This window comes from Lactuca virosa, chromosome 9, assembly GCF_052849685.1.
Source record: "Lactuca virosa cultivar CGN04683 chromosome 9, Lactuca_virosa_CGN04683_v6, whole genome shotgun sequence".
In the NCBI taxonomy this organism is placed as follows: Eukaryota; Viridiplantae; Streptophyta; class Magnoliopsida; order Asterales; family Asteraceae; genus Lactuca; species Lactuca virosa.
The window spans coordinates 40,784,514-40,804,410 of NC_136434.1; the positions used below are offsets into that span (position 1 = coordinate 40,784,514).

Genomic DNA, 19,897 nt, shown 5'->3' on the forward strand with positions numbered 1-19,897 from the left:
TTGAGAAACAGCTATGCAGACTGACAACAAGCTCTGCAGACTTGCAAACAGCTCTGCGGACTGACAAACAGCTTTGCGGATTAATGGATATAGATTTCATTTCAATTGGATAAGCCTTTTAATTTTGAGAAGTTGTGGAAAGTTGTGGAAATGAGTTCCTTCAATGAGGTGTTAAAAAAAGTTTCTCCAACCTACCGATTTTCTTTCATAATCTGCAAATAACCAATCCTAACACCTTCACGTGCATTAAGAAAGATATGTACGATCGTTTCCAATTTTGTTTTGTGGCATTGGGATGCGTGGCATGTAATCCTTTACGCTAAATTTTTGGTTATTTGAAGTTGTTAACTGGCTACTATTCTTATCTTTTCTTGCAGATTCGTACGTTTCTCACGTCTATGATACCAATCATATTCGTTTGTCACGTACCTCTAATTGGGACTTACATAACATCCATGTACATTGCGATTGCTTTAGATGGAAATCATGAACCCCTACTTATAGCAGTTGCATTGGGAACCATAAACTGTGACGAGTCATAGGTATGGTTCATAAGGAGGCTGAAAGAATGTTTAGGTGACAGTATGGAAGTTGGTTTCATAAGCCATATGCCTGACTCTATAGACTTCGCAGTACAGAGAGTCTATCCTGACTCATATCATGATTATTGTTGTAAAAATATAGTTGAGAAAATACGGGCTTCCACCGGAAACAATACAGTTGTGGAGCAGTTGTTCTGGAAGACATGCAAAACGTATATTGTGTCTGATTTTTATGGGAGTTTGAACACCTTACAAAATGAGGCGAATGGGAATGATCTTCACTGGCTTGACAATATTGCCATTTCAAAATGGGTATACTTATTTTTCCCTAAAGTACGTTTCACTGTGAAATTCGTTGATATTCCCGATGTCGTCAATTGGATAATGACAAACAGGAATGAGTTTCCAATAACAACGATCATTCAAATGGTTCATGACTTCATGCAAGGTAATAATGATATGTTTTAATATAAATTATTGCATCATAATTTTTATTTGATTATTCAGTTAATTTCACAGGGGGATTTCATGGTCTTCTGACCCCTTATGCACTTAAGGTGCTTCAAAAAATATTTATCAACTCCGATGGTTGTAGGGTTAGGCATATTGTTGGCGACAGATATGAAGTGAGTAAGTATTTAACCACCGAATCCGTGCAATTAGATCGTGGCATTTGTACTTGCAGGAAATGGCAAAAGTACGGTATACCTTGTCATCACGCTATAGCATCACTACAAAGGCTTGAAATTGAAGAAATCCAACTTATGGTAAATTATAAGTTAACTACTGCGGTGTATCGAAATGCTTATCAAACTGAGATGGTTAATCCTATTCCAAACCTTATGCATTGGGAAATACCAGTTGAAAGTGTTGTCGTCTTACCTCCATGACAATTTACTTGAATTGTAATGCAAGGATGACAACTAATATTAGTTTCTATTTACTTTTATGTTAACCTTAATTTTGGTCCGTTGACGTTGTTATATTTTAATAAATAATATGTACCTTTTAATTATTAATATCTACCTTTTAATAAAAAATTGTAATATATGGATCACAATTATTGGTTAAAGACAGCTCTGTGCATCGACAAAAAGCTATGCGGACCGACAAAAAACACTGTGGACTAGCAAACAACACTACGGACAAAAAGTTCTAAGGAGTTGAAGAGTGTATAAATAGTCATAGATGATCGTTGAATTTTTCGTAAAGAGTTGCATTTTTTTATTTATAATATGAGTTCATCTTCAAATTTCTATATTTGCATTCGTAGAAGTTGGTGCATTGGAGGCCATTTCTATATTTTTCAATACCGGGGTGAGTTGATACAATATTTAACCGGTATGACAATTTATACACTGATCCGTAGAGGTGTACACTGATCCGCAGAGGTGTACACTGATCCACTGACAGTTCTGTGGATTCCCAAACAGTTATGTGGACTGATATTAAACATAAGTTTATTATTTTTATCCTTTTTTGATCAAATTTTTTACATAATAATCACATAATACCTTATGTGATTAAAAAAATTAATATTAATAAACGAAAAAAAAAAAACGAAAAAACGAAAAAAAATTAAAAAACCTAAGATCCGCAGAGGTGTTCCGTTTCCTCAGAGGGATTACTCGATCTGAAAAGGGTGTTCTGCGGATCCTATGGTCATATTCCGAAATTCGTTTTTTCATGGTCATTGTTTTCAAAGAACCCCTCTTTTTTGGTCATTTACCGAATTTTCTCGTTTAAATTTTGAAGTTACAAGAATGATCCCTGATTTCTTCATTTTATTTCCCATGCAACACCAATTTAAGATTCCTTCTCATAACAAGTTTGTAAATATCTCATTTACCTCTTTTAAATTTCAGTAAATGTCTATTTTATAATTTTGATAAATTTACTTTCATTTTAGTTCTTCTATATTACATTAAACACTATTTAAATAAGGAGTATCAAACAAGCCCTTTACTTAAACTTTTAAAATTAAGTTAATATCAAATAAATCTCCTCTATTTAATTTAATTATTAGTTAAAACCCACTATACAATTTATTTTAATTAAGGATATAAAATATAATTATTTTCCTTTTAAATCACCTACCGAAACATACCAGTGCTACACACCGCATGGATAATTTTTGGATTTACACTCAACAAATCCAATTTCCTAATGTTAAAGTTATATATACCAAATAGTGAAAACTGATCCAACCAAATTATAGGTTTGTTGTTTCGATCATGTTCTAATATAGTTGGGACTATGTATATCTATATTTTGTAAATCGAAATCAAACTAAATTCACTTGTTCGGATTTGATTCATTTGAACGAGCATCCATAACCCGAGTCGGACGCTATAATAATTTATCCTACAAAACATCCATAATAAACACCGTACGGTATACGACTTAGTGAATAACATCTACAATAACACATTTAACACAAGACGACACATAATAATCAATTTCTCAATAATAAATGGACATTTCATAAGTTATATCAAAGTCAACTAATTATCGTATCGTGACTTTCTTTTCGAGATCAACTATTATTATTTCCTCATAATAATGATGGACTTTAGCTTCGTAAGGTCAATCTATAATTCATTTTTAACGATTATTGCCTTGAGCTTCGTAAGGTTAACTAATATTTCATTACTATAATTGTTGCCTTGATATTCGTAAGGTCAACCAATAATTTACTTCCGTAATAATTCAATTATCAATAATTCACTTCCATGGGTATTTTTTGCCCAAAGTATTCATCTCATATTCATCATCTATTTCATTTAAATATTTATCACTTGAACTGATTTCATTTGACAATGTTATATCGTCATGTATATATATTTCACAATACAATAATCTCACAATATGTCTAAATAAGCATATTGTGCAGTATCTGTGACATCCTCATTTTCACGGCCAGAAAATACCGATTTTGTTTATGCTTTATTTAAAAATCAGAGTATACTTTTAAAGAAGTATGTTGCGAAATTTGTTCCCAAATTTATGATAAAGAATTTATCAAATCATTTCTGAAGAAATGTATTTTCATTATATTAAAAATCTCGGTATATCATTGTCAATACAAATCAAAAGCATAACCAGAAACAACATAGGCCTTACAACATCTATTTATTATAGTGGCCTATAATCCATTGATCCCTCATCAGATCATCACTCATGTGCTCCTTTACCACTACCTGTAATGCAATAAACTAAGTGGGTCAGGCTTGGGAGCCTGGTGAGCACATAGGGTTTTCAACCCAGAATAATTAAGTTTATTAATTTCATCAAATCATTCAACCCCGATTTCTCGTTCCCGTTATCCTCACTTTACGTCCCTAAAGCATCTAATTCAAGGGACCTAGCCTAAGAATTTTCATTGGGGTGACAACACTGATTAGGGGATTCCTCAGCAATTCATGTCAAATAAGGCAACCATGAGGGGGATGGAGTACACCTGGTGAACACGTAGTTCAAATAAACACATACAGGTTGCGAGCATGTCAGCGTTCCACTAGACTGTCTACAATAATCTGTGGTCGTCATCTATACTCCGCTAGATGACTGGATCATCGTAAACATCAACAAGCTATGTATTAGCTATTGAAGCTTTTGGGAAGATTGGAGATGTGAATCGAGCTGAAGAACTTATGTTATAAATGAACTCGAATTATGAGACATATATTTTTGAACAATTTCGAGATAGTTTAGATTTAATTTAATATATTGTTGTATTTGTTTGTTTTATTTAAAGTTATCAAACATATTTTCTTTATCATTTTGGTTTTGCGTATTTAATCATAAACGAATATGATTTGCAATTTTGCATAAGTAAATTATTTGGTGTTTGCACATCATCAATATATCCGTTTCTAATAAGTCTATTGAACATAAAAAGGTCAGATTTGGGCCAAAAAGCGATTCATACTCTCCAATGAAGTCATAGCAAGCCCAAATATTGAATCGAAAACTTCTATGAAATCATCAACGGAAGTTTTATATTTTTGAGTTGGTTTATATTTTATACATTTACATTTATTTAAATTTCCATAAATCATATAATTATATTATTTTGATAAGTAACTAACTAAAACGGATATTAAAAGTATTTAACTATGAAGTAAGTATACTAGATAACAATGAACTTTTTTCATACTTTAATTGTAACTATAGAAAAGGATCGAAATTTAAAGATTTTAGAGTCATTACTCATTAGATTGTTTACATCAAAATTTCGATTGATTTTCGTATCACGTGAAGTATTGAACTTAATAAATTTTCAAAAGTTATTTGCACATTTATTCATTTATTCTGAACCACAAAATATAATTTGAAGGAATTGTTTTAGCCACTTGTATGGTGCAAGTAATAGTCATTATCATTACTTTGTAAGGGTTCAAACATCACATCATCGTCTTAGCCGAAGTTATCCTGGCCCAAAATCTCCCACCCACAATTATATATATATATATATATATATATATATATATATATATATATATATATATATATATATATATATATATATATATATATATATACTAGGCGTAACCTCCCGCGTTGCGCAAAAATGCATTTAAGTAGTTAAAATAATTATGGGTAAAAATAGAAATATGTTGAAATTTACGTTTTTAGTCATGTTTTGGGCATTAACCGAATTATCAAAAAACATAAAAATTCATCAACTTATATTTTGATACTATCTAATATAGTTCATACCTTATAAACTTTACTTTTACTTTTATAATATCCAATATATATTATAAGTTTTTGTATAACATTAATATAATCTACTTTTTTTATGGCCGATAATACTTTTTGGATAAAATAAGAAAATAAGTTGTTTTGAATGAGCTATTAATAAACAATATTTAACTAATAAACTTTGTATTACACTATTTATAATACACCAAAACATCAATGTTTCATATATGAACTTTCAAATATTAAACATTGAAATTAAGAATGAAGTCATACAAAATATATCATTATACATAAATGTCATCAAAAGTTTTAAAATAAGTCGATTAGTAAATATGATATTTAATTTTAATTACATATTTTGCAAGGCGTACGTTTGACTTTATGTTGGTGCGCCGAGAATCCTCTTCCTTAATTTGTACCTAAAAAATTAAGGTGAATATGAATATAAAATAGATATTACTAAGCATTAATATAAATAATTAAAAAGGGTATGTGGATCTCCTACCACCGGTTAAAGACAACATACATCTCTAGTGGTATCGGTTCCTATGTGAAATTGAAGTAGTCATTCTATGTACACCTTGTTTTCTAATTACATAAACAAATATGAGTAACCAAACATAAAAATGTTATCTTTATGTAAGAAAAATATTTTAGTTAACTAACAAATTAAATAATAAGTTTAAGAGTTAGAAGTTTCAAAATATTAATGTTTTTATCAATCAATCAATTAAGTAACACATGTTAAAATTTTTACAATCATTATTAAAAAGCATTTGAAATATTAGATTTTAAATGAATTTTGGTTGAAGTGTTTTGACATCTATTATAATATATATATATATATATATATATATATATATATATATATATATATATATATATATATATATATATAGAGAGAGAGAGAGAGAGAGAGAGATTGAAAATATAATATATGTATGAGTTTTAATTAATTATCTTTTTCAAACGTTACAATTACAAAACAAAAAAAAACATATTTAAAATATTTAGTTAAATATTTTCGACATCACCTTATATAACATATGATCAATATATTAACGATTAAACCACAATATACAACGATTGTATTACAATAATCCAAAATCGAAGAAAATATAAAAACGAATTAGTATAACAAACTTACAAATTAAAAGCTCTAATATAATAGCATATCTTCAAAAGTGGTCATAAGACCTCAACCCAATACAAAAACCTTTATGTTTGTTTTCTTTCTTAAATTTGTATATGATTTGTATGCATGTCTTCCCAAAAGATTAACATTTTTATAATAAACTTTTCACTAAAAGCTAATTAAACATAATATAAGTTATAAAACTTTTGAGTGTTAAATCATAATTAAGAAAACTTTTGAGTTACATTAGTTAAAAAAGGGGGTTTCAAATGAATGTGGTTTGAGGAAGTTAAAAAAATGGGATTTCAAATGCATGAGATTAAAGAAAAAATGCTAGCTTTATAAGTATGTATGATAAAGAAAGTTTCTCCGGTCCTTTGCTAATCGGAGCTAAAAATTCCGAAATGAAAAATAACAAATTAGGAATATATATATATATATATATATATATATATATATATATATATATATATATATATATATATATATATATATATATATATATATATATATATATATATATATATATAGTCATAATTGTTTCTTACCACATACATCATCCTTCTCATAAATGTTGAGACAATTGGTTATGATATAGGTGGGTTTAGTTGAACATTAATATAACTTAATTGTTTAAGTCATAATTATAGATATGTTGATGTTGTTTATATGGGGTTATAAAACTGTTCCATTTTGTTTTTATTATTATATGTTTTAAAGTTTTATGAGTAATATTTCTAATCAAATGTTGTGAAGTTATGAATAGATTGACTATTATGTTTCTAAATTGCAATTTTCATTGATAGTATGAGTTAACTGTTTTCGGTTCACGTGACATTTATAACTAGATCTTCATTTGGACAGACAAAAACGACACATCTCATCAATTTGTGCTAAAATGTCATTATAGGCCTTTGAACATTTTCTTGTTCTTGCGTTAATCAAATATATTTTTTATTTTAGCTTTTTTTTTTGTTCGATTTTCTATGGCATGATTAAAATTTTGAGGGACTTTTCTCTAATTTCACAAATTAAAGGATTAATAACTTCTAAAGATAATGAATTTTTATAATTATACATATTTAGTTACTAAACACATTTAATCACTAAATCTTTTTATGCGATATATCATATAACTATATGTAATAGATTTTGATGATATGACATTTAACGTGAGTTACAAATATTATGAAATAAACTATATATATTAATCTTGTCGAAATATATGATTATCTTGTTTGTATGTGTTTTTAATTATTTTAAGTGTAAGCGAAAGTGCAAAAGGGTCATTGGGGTCAAATCCATTAAAAGTTGTCAACTTAGGTGTGAAGTCAAAAAAGTCGCTGGGATGGGGTCAGGCTGCCACGTGCTTACTTGTATCCTCACATTTATGATTTATTTTCTCACATTTATGATTTATTTTCTTAGTAGGCGAATCCACCCAACGCGAAAATAGAATTATATAGTTAAAATAATAATTTTTACCAAATTATTATTTAATATTTCTACTTTCAAACAAAATGTTAGTAGTAAAGCAAACATATAGTTAACATATTAGTTTTATTAAACATTATAGTTTAATTTTTAAGTCATTGTGATATATATAATTATTTGATAATTTTATAAACCGTTTAAATTTATGTAAATTATATATCAAATGAATGATAATATAACGGGTAACAAAACGTATAAACAAAAATATGAACTGCAACTTTTAGTAACATAAAAATAGAAAAACATCTATTATAACATTTGTATTAAAAAAGATATATATACAACGAATAATAAAAAATATGAAAAATAAACACTATAACTTTTAATAACATAAAAACACTATTACATATATTATAACATTTATATTAACTCTTAATATTTAAATCACAAATCTCTTCAAATACATTAATGTTTTTAATGAGCAAAACTTTACAACCTTATAAAATTTAAAAAGTTATTAGTGATTACTAATTAATAATCATAAGTTCAAAACTCTTGAGTTGTAACTAATAAATATACATAAATTAGAAAACTCTTGAGTTGTAGTGTGAGTTTCAAATGAATGCGGTACTTGGAAATATATATTTATTATTATTATTATTATTATTATTATTATTATTATTATTATTATTATTACATTCGTCTAAATAATTGGTTTTGATGCATCATTTTAATCCCTTCAATTATTAAACATAAAGATATTTAATTATAAATTTATAACATACATAGGTGCATATACATTTTAAACAAATCACATATAATATATATATATATATATATATATATATATATATATATATATATATATATATATATATATATATTCGTAAATGTTATATGTAATTATTGTCGTAGTAATATGAATAAATTACTTTCATATGAAGAACATATCATGATAGGTCTATAATAATTACATATCAAATGTTCAAAATTATGTTATCTTTTAAATATTGTCTTTTAAATATGTTGTGTAGGATAACCCAACAAAAAAAATAATAGAAAATAAACATAATCAAAATAGAAAAACTACAATCAAATAAATAAGAGCATTGGGTGATTGAATATATAAATAAAGATGTTACATAAACATACATTTAAATCAAAAGAAAAAACTAACATTCGCCAACTTTATTCAAACCAAAAAAACCTATATCCATTTTGTGAATCTTCTTTCTTCATTTAACATCATTCACCCATAGAAACTTGATGACAATTCTTCACTAACCTGCAATCAAAATATTTTTCTTGGAAAAGAAGAACCAGAAAGATATTCCAAGCAAAACATTGATGTTTGGAGAGTCACATTCAAGATTGAGTAATACACACAAATCACATATAAAGATTAAATGAGAAACTGAATATAAAGAAAGAATAGAAAAGCTTCATTTGTTTTGGTTGAAAGAAAAAACCATATTACAATTAACATCGATGCGACATAACTCATTTCTTCAAATCATCATATTTGGATCGTGAATGCTTCAACTATATGAAAACTTTTGAATCACAATATCTTCAAATCCTTCTTATGTGTAAGATTTTATATAACATAAAATACACAAAAGATTGACCTTTTTATAGTAAAGTTTTCACTAAATGGTAATTAAACATAATATAAGTTATAAAACTTTTGAGTGTTAAATCATAATTAAAAAAAACTTTTGAGTTGCATTAGTTAAAAAATAGGGTTTCAAATAAATGTGGTTTGAGGAAGTTAAAAAATGGGGGTTTCAAATGAATGAGATTCAAGAAAAAATGTTAGCTTTATAAGTATGTATGATTAGTTTATAACCCGTGGAAATCACGGTTACAAAATTAATTGAATTTTTATAATAAAAATTTAAAATTATTAATCAATTATTTTAAATAAATTATTAATTAAGAGATTTTTTTAGTTATATAAAATTATAATCATTGATTTAAATAAATATGTGAAATTATATCACTTTATAATTTGTATTAATTTTATTTTAATTTTTATTCTAATGTTATTAATTTAATGTAATTAGAGTGGGAAATTTAAATTTTGAAATTTGAAATGGAGAATCAATGGTTGACAAGTGGCATGCATTAATTAGAAGACATAATAAAATGACACATGGCAAAATGAGAATAACATATGCATTAATTAGGAGACCTAATAGAATGACACATGTCAAAAGGAAAATAAAACTATTCTTTTATTAAAATAAGGAGATTTTCAATCCCATCCACTCACACCATTCCACGTGTCATTATCTTACATTTATTCAGTATTCATACTAATTTAAGTTATTCCTAGTGTCATTTGGTTCTATTGATATTTCTGAAGTTAATATTTTGAATTCAAGTTTAATTATTGGACTATTGTTAATAAAATTATCACGTTTTTAATTTATATATAAATAGGGTTTTAGTTTGTTTTTTAAACAAAAAAATGTATAACATGTTGAACAAATACATGCATATCTTAGTACTATTATTGGTTACTTTCATATGTGACACATGGTTGGTATAACTTATAAAGATTATATTCCATTTTGAGTTGGTTAGTTGAAAATGGTTATTGCTGATTAAATCCATTAAAGTTCTTATAGTTTTAACAAATAAATCCCCTGTGAAATGAAAATTTCCATAAGTAATCAATATTTGTTAAACGTAAACAGTTTCAGAAGAAACTCTTCTCCAAACATAGACATGTCTTATTGTTAGCACATCTCAAATGATAAATGTTTATAGGTTGTATCACATTTGGGTAATAATAATAAAATATATATGTATTGTTTCAATAATTTTTAGGATTTCCAATTCGAAAAATATTATTGACTTGTTTATAAAGAAATAAAAATAATATGATGAGTCATACATTTGTTTAAAAATATATTTATTTTACCAAAGATAATGTAGGAATATCTTTCGTTTTCCAAAAAGCTATGAATCAGAGAAAACGAACGTTATCCACAATTACCCTTTATTTTTTAACAAACCATATGAACTGTTTAAATGTAAAAATAGTTTTTTTTTTATGAAAAAGAAAAGAATAGAATAAGCTGGTGCAATATAGGACAAGAGCAGCATGGTTCATTTGTATTTCTTTATGTATCATTGTTGTATTCCTCTTGGGAACAGTGTACTGGGGCATTATTATGGTCTTTTCTCCTATCATCAATTATTGGTGAATGCTGATTGTCATGAACTCACTCTTTGTAAACACAATTTGTTGTTTTTCCTTTTAGTTTTGAAAGTGAATGCAATTATGCAAGTGCATCATATCATTGGAAGTTAGTAAAGAAGGTTATGGGGGTGAGGTGGCAGAAGGCAGGGATATGCATGCCCCGTAAATCTCGTTGAGGGGTCCGACCCATTTGACTTTTTGGGTCATACGATAAAACCATGAAATTCCGTACACGTATTCTAGAAAAGTAACAAATTTGAAGTACTCCCTTTTTTAGGCTTACGTCATATTTCACAGCTCAAATCCACACCAATCATATTCATAAATTCATACAAACCATTCATTGGTTTCAAAATTGCAAGTGTAAGGGTTTTAAGAATGGACTATATGCAGATATTCAACCAATAAGTATATTAGGCTGAAAGATTCTAAGAAAATTTTAAGAAAGTATGTTTTTGTGGATGTGACAAAAAGTATATATATAGATAGCTATGGGATGACAATTCTCAACAGTTGATTAAACTTTACTTCTTAAAACAAGTTCTTACGTTATATATACAACAATTTTTTTATGAAAAAAAATATATATATGTCGGGTTATATGTTTCTCAATAGTTAAAACAAACAAGAGTCACAAGTATGATAAATAAAAAAGGTAATATATAAACTTGGTCATTTGGCTTATAGGAAACAAATGTTTTAAATTGGTTGTTGAAAGATAATATATATGGAAGTACTTCAACTATGTTTTCCCACAAAAACATCATCTCTTTTTTCATTATTACTCTCGTTAAGTCAAACATGTATGTTGCACATGCTTTTTAAAGAAATTTTAGTCCTTTTCATGTTGAAAATTTCTCGCAGTCTGCATTTGTTAATAACTTAAAAAAAATAATAAACAAAAAAATAATAAACAAAACCCTCATTTTGACAAATGACAACATGTTTATATATAGTAAGTTAGTAACGGAGGCACGGAGCTAAAAATAAATAGAAACGGACCCTACTGTTTCTAACTCATGAGTCATCACTTAATCACAAAATTATAATAATTGTTTTATTTAATTTTAGTGTTTTGGTAAAAGAAAACTGGATCCACCGACAAAATAAAATTTTCAAAAGCTTCAATACCTTTATGCAAGTTAAATAGTTCACATAGTCGACTCATGATGCAACATGATTATAGGATTTTAATATAATTATTAAGTTCGGAGGAAATAGTGTCAAGTTTGTCACAGTCTACGTAGCGTGACAGTTGACACGAAAGATTTGTCACACTCATTTAAATTTTTGTCATTTATATGGCATAAGTTGCCACACTTGTCATGCTATTTTTTTTAATTAATTAATTAAAAAAAAATAAACATTTCAAACATATTATTTTCTTTTTAAAACTAAAATTTCATTAAACTAGAAAATAAAATTACAACACATAAAAAACATAGAATTTCAAATTACGAACCATAGAAATTTAAATAACGAGACCACAACCCTAGAATAACGAAACCTAGATGTTCTATTTTTGTGTGACCTCTTTTTTTGCTTTTATCGTCATTTCTTTTTTACGTCCGGTGCGAGCATTAGTGTCTCTCGTTAAGATCGCCATTGCATGATTTTTTTTCTCTTATGCGACCGCCAAATATTGTTCCAAAGACAACTTCAAGTTGTCTATTTTGGTTGTTAGTTAGTCAATGTCACCCCGAAGCACTTCTTGAACTACTTGCCGCCGTTTTTCCCTTTTGCTTGACTCGGTCTCTTACCATGGGACGATTGACTCTTTGAGCCTCAAAAGGCTCCTCCTCATTGAGGTCAATCCCGACATGCACATCAGGCGATTGACTATGCGTCGTTTCAGATGTTTTGATTCTTTTAGAAGAACCACCCGTAAAGGTTTCAAAAGCGTCTACCTCTTGTCATTTTTTTTGACAATTTCATAATATTCCAAACATGTAGAAATTTGAAATTCGCCCATTTCTGATTCTGATATACTTCAAGAGCTTTTTGCAAAATAGTTTCGTTGTTTGCACCACTTCGTCATTGTCGTTTGAAACTCGAAAACATCCCATTAAACTCTGTCACCACTCTGTTGACATTTCTCCACTTCGAGTAAATTTTATCCTTTTCCGGTAGTCTCCAAGATTTATCTCCGTGAGAAAACGCCGTGTAATTTTCCGGAAAAAAGTTGGACAATCTTGGTTGTTTCCGACCACCGGATCTTCAGAAACATCCACCCACGCACGAGCTAACGCCTTTTCTTCGGCCAATGTCCATTGCCTTGGAGCCGCCTTTCCACTTTTTTGGTTGTGGTCGAATCTCTTCCGGCTCCGATTCTGTTTCCGGTACGACTTCGGGTTCTCCTTGAATTTTGAATTGGGTTTGGAAATTCATTGGGGAGTCAGGAATATCGTCAAATAGGTTGAAGTCATTTTCCATTTGAGATTGAAGTTGGGATGAGAAATTCATTTGAGGTTGGTTTTGAAATTGAAGTTGCCTTTGAAATTGAGGTTGGTTTTAAAATTGAGGTTGGTTTTAAAATTGAGGTTGGTTTTGGTATTGAGGTTGGTTTTGGGCTTGAAATGGGTAGTAAACACCACCAAAATTTAAATTTGGAGGTGAATAAATAGGCAGATCGCTTTGGCTTTGAACGAAATTTGGTGAAGAATGTGAGATTGGGTTTGTGTTTTGGGTGTTTCTTTTGGTTTTTTTTTTTTTTTTGGAGCTTTTGGGTTGGAAGGAGAAGCCATTTTTTTCACAAAAATTATGTTGTTTGAGTGAAAAAATGAAAAAAAAATGAAGTGGAATGAAATATGATATGTAAAAGTATTTATATATGGTAAAAAGATGTTATTTTTTGAATTTTTTTTCTTTTGAAAAAAACAAACATTTTGGCCAAGGCTAATGTTAAAAAATATATATAAACCTCCTACCACCTTTAGCTCTCATCGGTACATTTCCACCGAGTTGTCGAGCCGAGTTCGGCATGCCGAGTCCTCGACCCGATGTTCGCCGAGGTAACTGAGTGGCTCACCGAGACCACTTCGTGGAGTTTAGCAAAATTAAATTTCATTGTATTGTATTATATGGTGTTTATGGAATGCTAGAAACGACAAGGTCTTTAATGGCATACATCCCTCCCTTTCCAATGTGGCGGATTTTATAATTTCTCTGTCATTTAGTTGGATCAAATAGAGGGTTAAAATGAGAAATTCTAGTTGGATAGATCGGATGGTTTCTCCTTTATACTGTTAATTTCATGGGAAATAGACTTATTAAGGTAATTAACTTTTCAGCCTGTTCACATCTGGGTAACTATCTTTTTTTTTGTATACATCTAGGTAACGAACTTTTTGGAAGTGTTCACATATGACCATTATGACCGGTTGTAGCAGGTTACATCCGGTCATAATGGTCATATGTGAACACTTCCAAAAAGTTCGTTACCTAGATGTGTACAAAAAAAGATATTTAACATCCATAAAATTCAAGCCAATTTAAAACTTTTTCAACCATTCAAAGACCATTAATTATTACAGAGTGTTTTCAAAATGGGTAAATTACACCAATCGTCCCTCGTGCATATGTCAGAAAGCATGTTTAGTCCCTATTTTCAAAAATTAACTCGGACCGTCCCTCGTTTGGTTTCAACTTGCACGCTTCATCCCTCAAAGGTGATTTTATTGCGAACTTAGTCCGTTCCAGAATTGAAATGACGATAATACCCTTGTGTTTTTATTTTATAATTAATTTATTTTTACCTTTATTATTAGTAGATTTAAAAAAATAAAAATAAAGCCTCTTCACTTTCCCCACACTTTTAATTAGAAATAAACACACAGATTCAATGAGAGGGAAAGTGCAGACACAAATCGTCGACCACCACCATCGTCTCCACCTCCGGTGAACCTTTCTCTCCATTTATCACCATCTCCAGCCAATTCCGTCAGCCCCAGAAACGAGGATATCAATTTCATATCGATAACTCTTCTCGGATTCTAATCTTCAATCTGCTTCTTTAATGGAAGAAGGTTAGGGGTTTTTGATTTTGTTGTAATTGTTTCTTGTTCGATGTCTTGTTTAGATGAAATAGACTCATCATAGTGACTCTGGTGATCTCCTCTCCGTATGGACCAAGACACTCGGCGGTCCCCTCTTTGTTTCCGACGGGTTCTACATAAAGATGGAGACGTTGCCGCCGCCTAGGGTTTTGATCCGCCACCTAGGGTTTCTGATCGAGCTTCACCGCCTGTTTGGGGATCAGTAACATAAGAAATAAAGTGTGCATGATGAAGGGGTGGTTGTCGTAGGTCCGATTCTTCACGTTTTTTAGTGATTAGCATCATCGATCTGAGGTTCTTCGATAGCAGCAGGATTTAGGTGACCACCAATGCGTTTGATTTTGAATCCTCTTTCTTATACTACAACTCGTGAGTTTCTATTTACATGTTTATAGTGTGATCTTCAAGTTTAGGGTTTAGTTAGATTTGATTTCAGGTTCTTGTTTATTAAATTTAGGGGGTCGCCGGTTTTTTGGGAAGAAAAAATGTGGGATATGTTCAATGGTGATCGGACATAAGACACATCTTCCAAAATAGGTGGTGGGAGAGAAATAGGAGTGAAAAGTGGTGGTTTCTGGTGGTGATAGGTGGTGGTTGACGGTGGTCATAGGTGGTGATAAGTGGTGGTAGCTGAAGTTGAGAAAGCCTTGGGAAGAATTTTGACATTTAATCAATAATGGAGATGGTGTTTATATTTAATTAAATATTTTTTAATAGATTAATAATTATAATTAATAAACATATCAAAAAAGAAATAAATAAGGGCAAAAGGGTCTTTTTATGTCCAGAGGGACGAAACATGCAAGTTTTAAGCAAACGAGGGACGGTCCAAGTTAATTTTTGAAAATAGGGACTAAACACGCTTTCTGATATATGTACGAGGGACGATTGGTGTAATTTATCCTTTCAAAATAGTTCCATGTCAAAGTATCCCAGAAATCAAAATCATAAAACATGAGGAGGTGCATGATCACGCCTTCGCCTTCCCGCGATCATATGAGGTACCTGAAACAAAATCAACAACTGTAAGCCCGAAACTTAGTGAGTTCCCCCAAAATACTCGCACAACTAATAACACACATACAATAACGGCATATTATGGGCCCAATCAACCATCGGGTTGGAATGCCCCAGGCCCTCAACCATCGGGTTGGAATGCCAACATACTATGTGTCCAATCATCCTCGGGATGGTATACCCTCGACCCACAACCATCGGGTTGGAATGCCCACATACTATGAGTCCAATCATCCTCGGGATGGAATACTCTCGGTCCACAACCATCGGGTTGGAATGCCCCGGTCTGTTGGCTCATGCACAAAGCAGATGCCTCAACCACCAATCAAACATGTGCACATATATCAAATAATCACATAACAGTCTACAGACAGTCAAACTGATCTACAGATCACTAAGCATAGCAACATACTATCTACCAGGATACCGATCTAACAGATCATAACCACATAGAAACATCCTATTGATGGGTTTTGAGCATTCTAACACTTCCTAAGTGTACATGCAACCCTAATAACCTTGGATCTATGTTTGTCTAATAATCATGCAAAGTTGAATTCCAAGGTTATATTCCTATCTAGCATACATGGGGAACATTTTTAACTTGAATGAAAGATAGAATAACTTACCTTGTTGTTGATTATGATCCTTGAAACCTTGTGAGCCTAGCACCCCAAGTGTGATGCCTCAAATGCTTCACACAACACCAAATGCAAAGGAGTAAACTTTGAGAGAATCTTACACTTGTAAAATCGGCTCTAGCCCTCTTGTTTTTTAGTGTCCCAATTTTGGTGGAGAATGGGTTTCTTATATAGTGTTGACACATCTAGGGTTACACCATGTAAACCCTAATGTGTCATGACTCTTCATTTCCATGACCCATGGGTTTGTAACTCCCATGGAGCATCCATGGAGCATCCTATGGGTGGAACCCAACTTGATAATCCATGGAGCCTCTTAGCCCACTATATAAGACATGGAAGATTTACATAATCTACCCATATATTTAATTAGTTATCTTTTGATCACTTAATTAATTCTAAATTAATTCCTGATCAAATTAATTAAATAATATTATTAATATATTAGAACTTATAATATATTAATAAACCATAAGTGTTATTTCTCTCATTTTAGTTTATCCAATTGCATGGTGCCATGCAACCCAAATGGACCATGCCGGGTCGGGTCAAGTACATACCAGAAATAGTTATGGACTTAGATACCTTATCCAACAGTCTCCCACTTGGATAAGTCTAATAACTATAACTGCAATACTTCAGGAACCGATCGGCAATCGTAGCTCTTTCAAGGTCTCTCGGAACTGAGAAGATGATGATACGTCATTTAAGATAAGTGATCATATAATCCTCTGTTCTAGATATCAGCCGGACAAATACATGGAACAATGTCTTACTTATTGTCCAGCAGTTTGTTTCCCGATTTCCGATTTGTTTGACAAAGAACTTAATTGAACACATCAACTTAGTTCTGACCGGGCCCGGTACATAGGTCAAAACAAAATCATCGAGGGGCCCATATATCAACTTCTAATCCAAGAAGGAACAGATAAACTTCGACTCATATGTTTGTTCTACCACTCATTGAATTATACACAAAAGCACGTTTTATAACATCGAGTTACCAATGCGTTAACGTACAATCAATGCATAACCAACTCATAAGTAACAAATCATATCTCTAGGTTTGAAGACTTATATGATATTACCGTCTCACGATCACTCGAGATAAATTCCATGAAGTGATTCCAGTGAGCGTGGGTTGAGTCCAATGCTCAGAACTTATGAGCACTCATGAGTGTTGTAGCCATGTCCAACAACTTAGACCTCTGCAACAATCATGACAGTCTTGATTCATACCTACTTCCGACATATGACCGACTGTGGAGGTTTGAACAATATGATATACCAAACATAATTATTCTGGAAGTCAAAACATGCAAAAGAAATATAGTAAACGATCGACAAGAGATAGCAACACTTTACTCATAAATAAAACATCTTTTATTCATCATCTAATGTCAATTACACTTTACAAATTTCAAGGTTATCTAACTACTAAATCTAATATCATCCTTCAGCCCTATGCTCCGAGCATGCTGGAGATGCTTAACCCGAGTCAGTCCCTTCGTGAGGGGATCTACTGGATTCTCATCTGATGATACCCTCTTTGCCACGAGGAGTCCTTCTTCTATTCGATGTCTGATGAAATGGTATTTTCTGTCGATGTGTCTGGATCTCCCGTGATCCCTTGGTTCCTTGGCTAAGGCAACTGCACTTTCACTATCACAGAAAATTTCCATTGGCTCTTTAATAGCTGGTACAACTCCAAGGTCTCCAATGAAGTTCTTCAGCCATATCGCCTCCTTTGCTGCCTCGCTAGCTGCTATATACTCTAATTCGCAAGTTGAATCAGCCACTGTCTCTTACTTGGAACTCTTCCAAGAAATTGCTCCTCCATTTAAGGTAAAGACCCAGCCTGACTGAGAGCGGAAATTATCCCTATCAGTCTGAAAGCTAGCATCACTATACCCTATAACTCTCAAGTCTTCACTCCCACCGAGGGTAAGGACCCAGTCCTTAGTCCTCCGTAGGTACTTGAGGATATTCTTTACCACAGTCCAGTGTGCCTTGCCAGGGTTCCCCTGATACCTGCTAACCATGCTCAAAGAAAAGGCTACATCAGGTCGAGTACACGTCATAGCATACATGATCGATCCTATAGCCGAAGCATAAGGTATTCGACTCATTTCTGCTATCTCAGCCTCAGTACTAGGGCTTTGTGTCTTACTCAATCTGGCATTACTCTGGATGGGTAACTCTCCTTTCTTGGAGTCCTGCATGCCGAATCTCTTCAGCACCTTATCCAAGTAGGTACTCTGACTAAGTCCAATTAGTCTTTTACTCCGGTCTCTCAAGATCCTTATCCCTAGAATATAGGCAGCTTCTCCTAGGTCCTTCATAGAGAAACACTTCCCAAGCCAGGACTTAACTTCCTGCAGAGTTGGGATGTCATTTCCTATGAGTAGTATGTCATCCACATACAATACCAAAAAGCTAACTATACTCCCACTAGCCTTGACATATACACAAGATTCATCTTCACTCCTAGAAAAGCCAAATTCCTTGACTTTCTCATCAAAGCAAAGATTCCATCTGCGAGGTACTTGCTTTAACCCATAAATGGATTTCTCAAGCTTACACACTCTATTAGGGTACTCTGTGTTGACAAAACCCTCTGGCTGACTCATGTAAACATCCTCAGCCAACTTTCCATTAAGGAAAGCGGTTTTGACATCCATTTGCCATATTTCATAGTCATGAAATGCGGCTATGGCTAACAGAACCCTAATAGACTTAATCTTGGCCACTGGAGAAAAGGTCTCATCATAATCAACTCCCGGAGTTTGTGAGAAACCCTTTGCAACCAGTCGTGCCTTATAAATGTGTACATTACCATCCATGTCGGTCTTCTTCTTGAAGATCCATTTGCACCCTACAGTCTTATGACCTGGTACATTCTCAACCAAGTTCCAAACTTGATTGTCATACATGGACTGTATCTCGCTGTCCATTGCCTCTTTCCACTTGGCTGACTCAGGGCCTGCCATGGCTTCCGCGTAACTGTTAGGTTCATCCAGACCTATCAGCGTCTCATCACTGATAAGTGTATCACCTTCCGCAGTAATATGGACTCCATAGTAATGCTCAGGTGCATTCCTAACCCTTGTGGAACGCCTCAGAGGTACAGACTTGTCAATTGGCTCAACAGAAGT

The 19,897-nt window shown here is 31.7% G+C and overlaps 1 protein-coding gene across 1 annotated transcript; it reads left to right on the forward strand.

Moving 5' to 3' along the window:
• Positions 1–584: 584 nt before the first annotated feature.
• Positions 585–1,432, forward strand: LOC145139163 (uncharacterized). The gene is made up of 2 exons (XM_079073087.1): positions 585–990; positions 1,050–1,432. The coding sequence occupies exons 1-2, from the start codon at positions 585–587 to the stop codon at positions 1,430–1,432; spliced, it is 789 nt and encodes a 262-aa protein (XP_078929213.1).
• Positions 1,433–19,897: the final 18,465 nt, after the last annotated feature.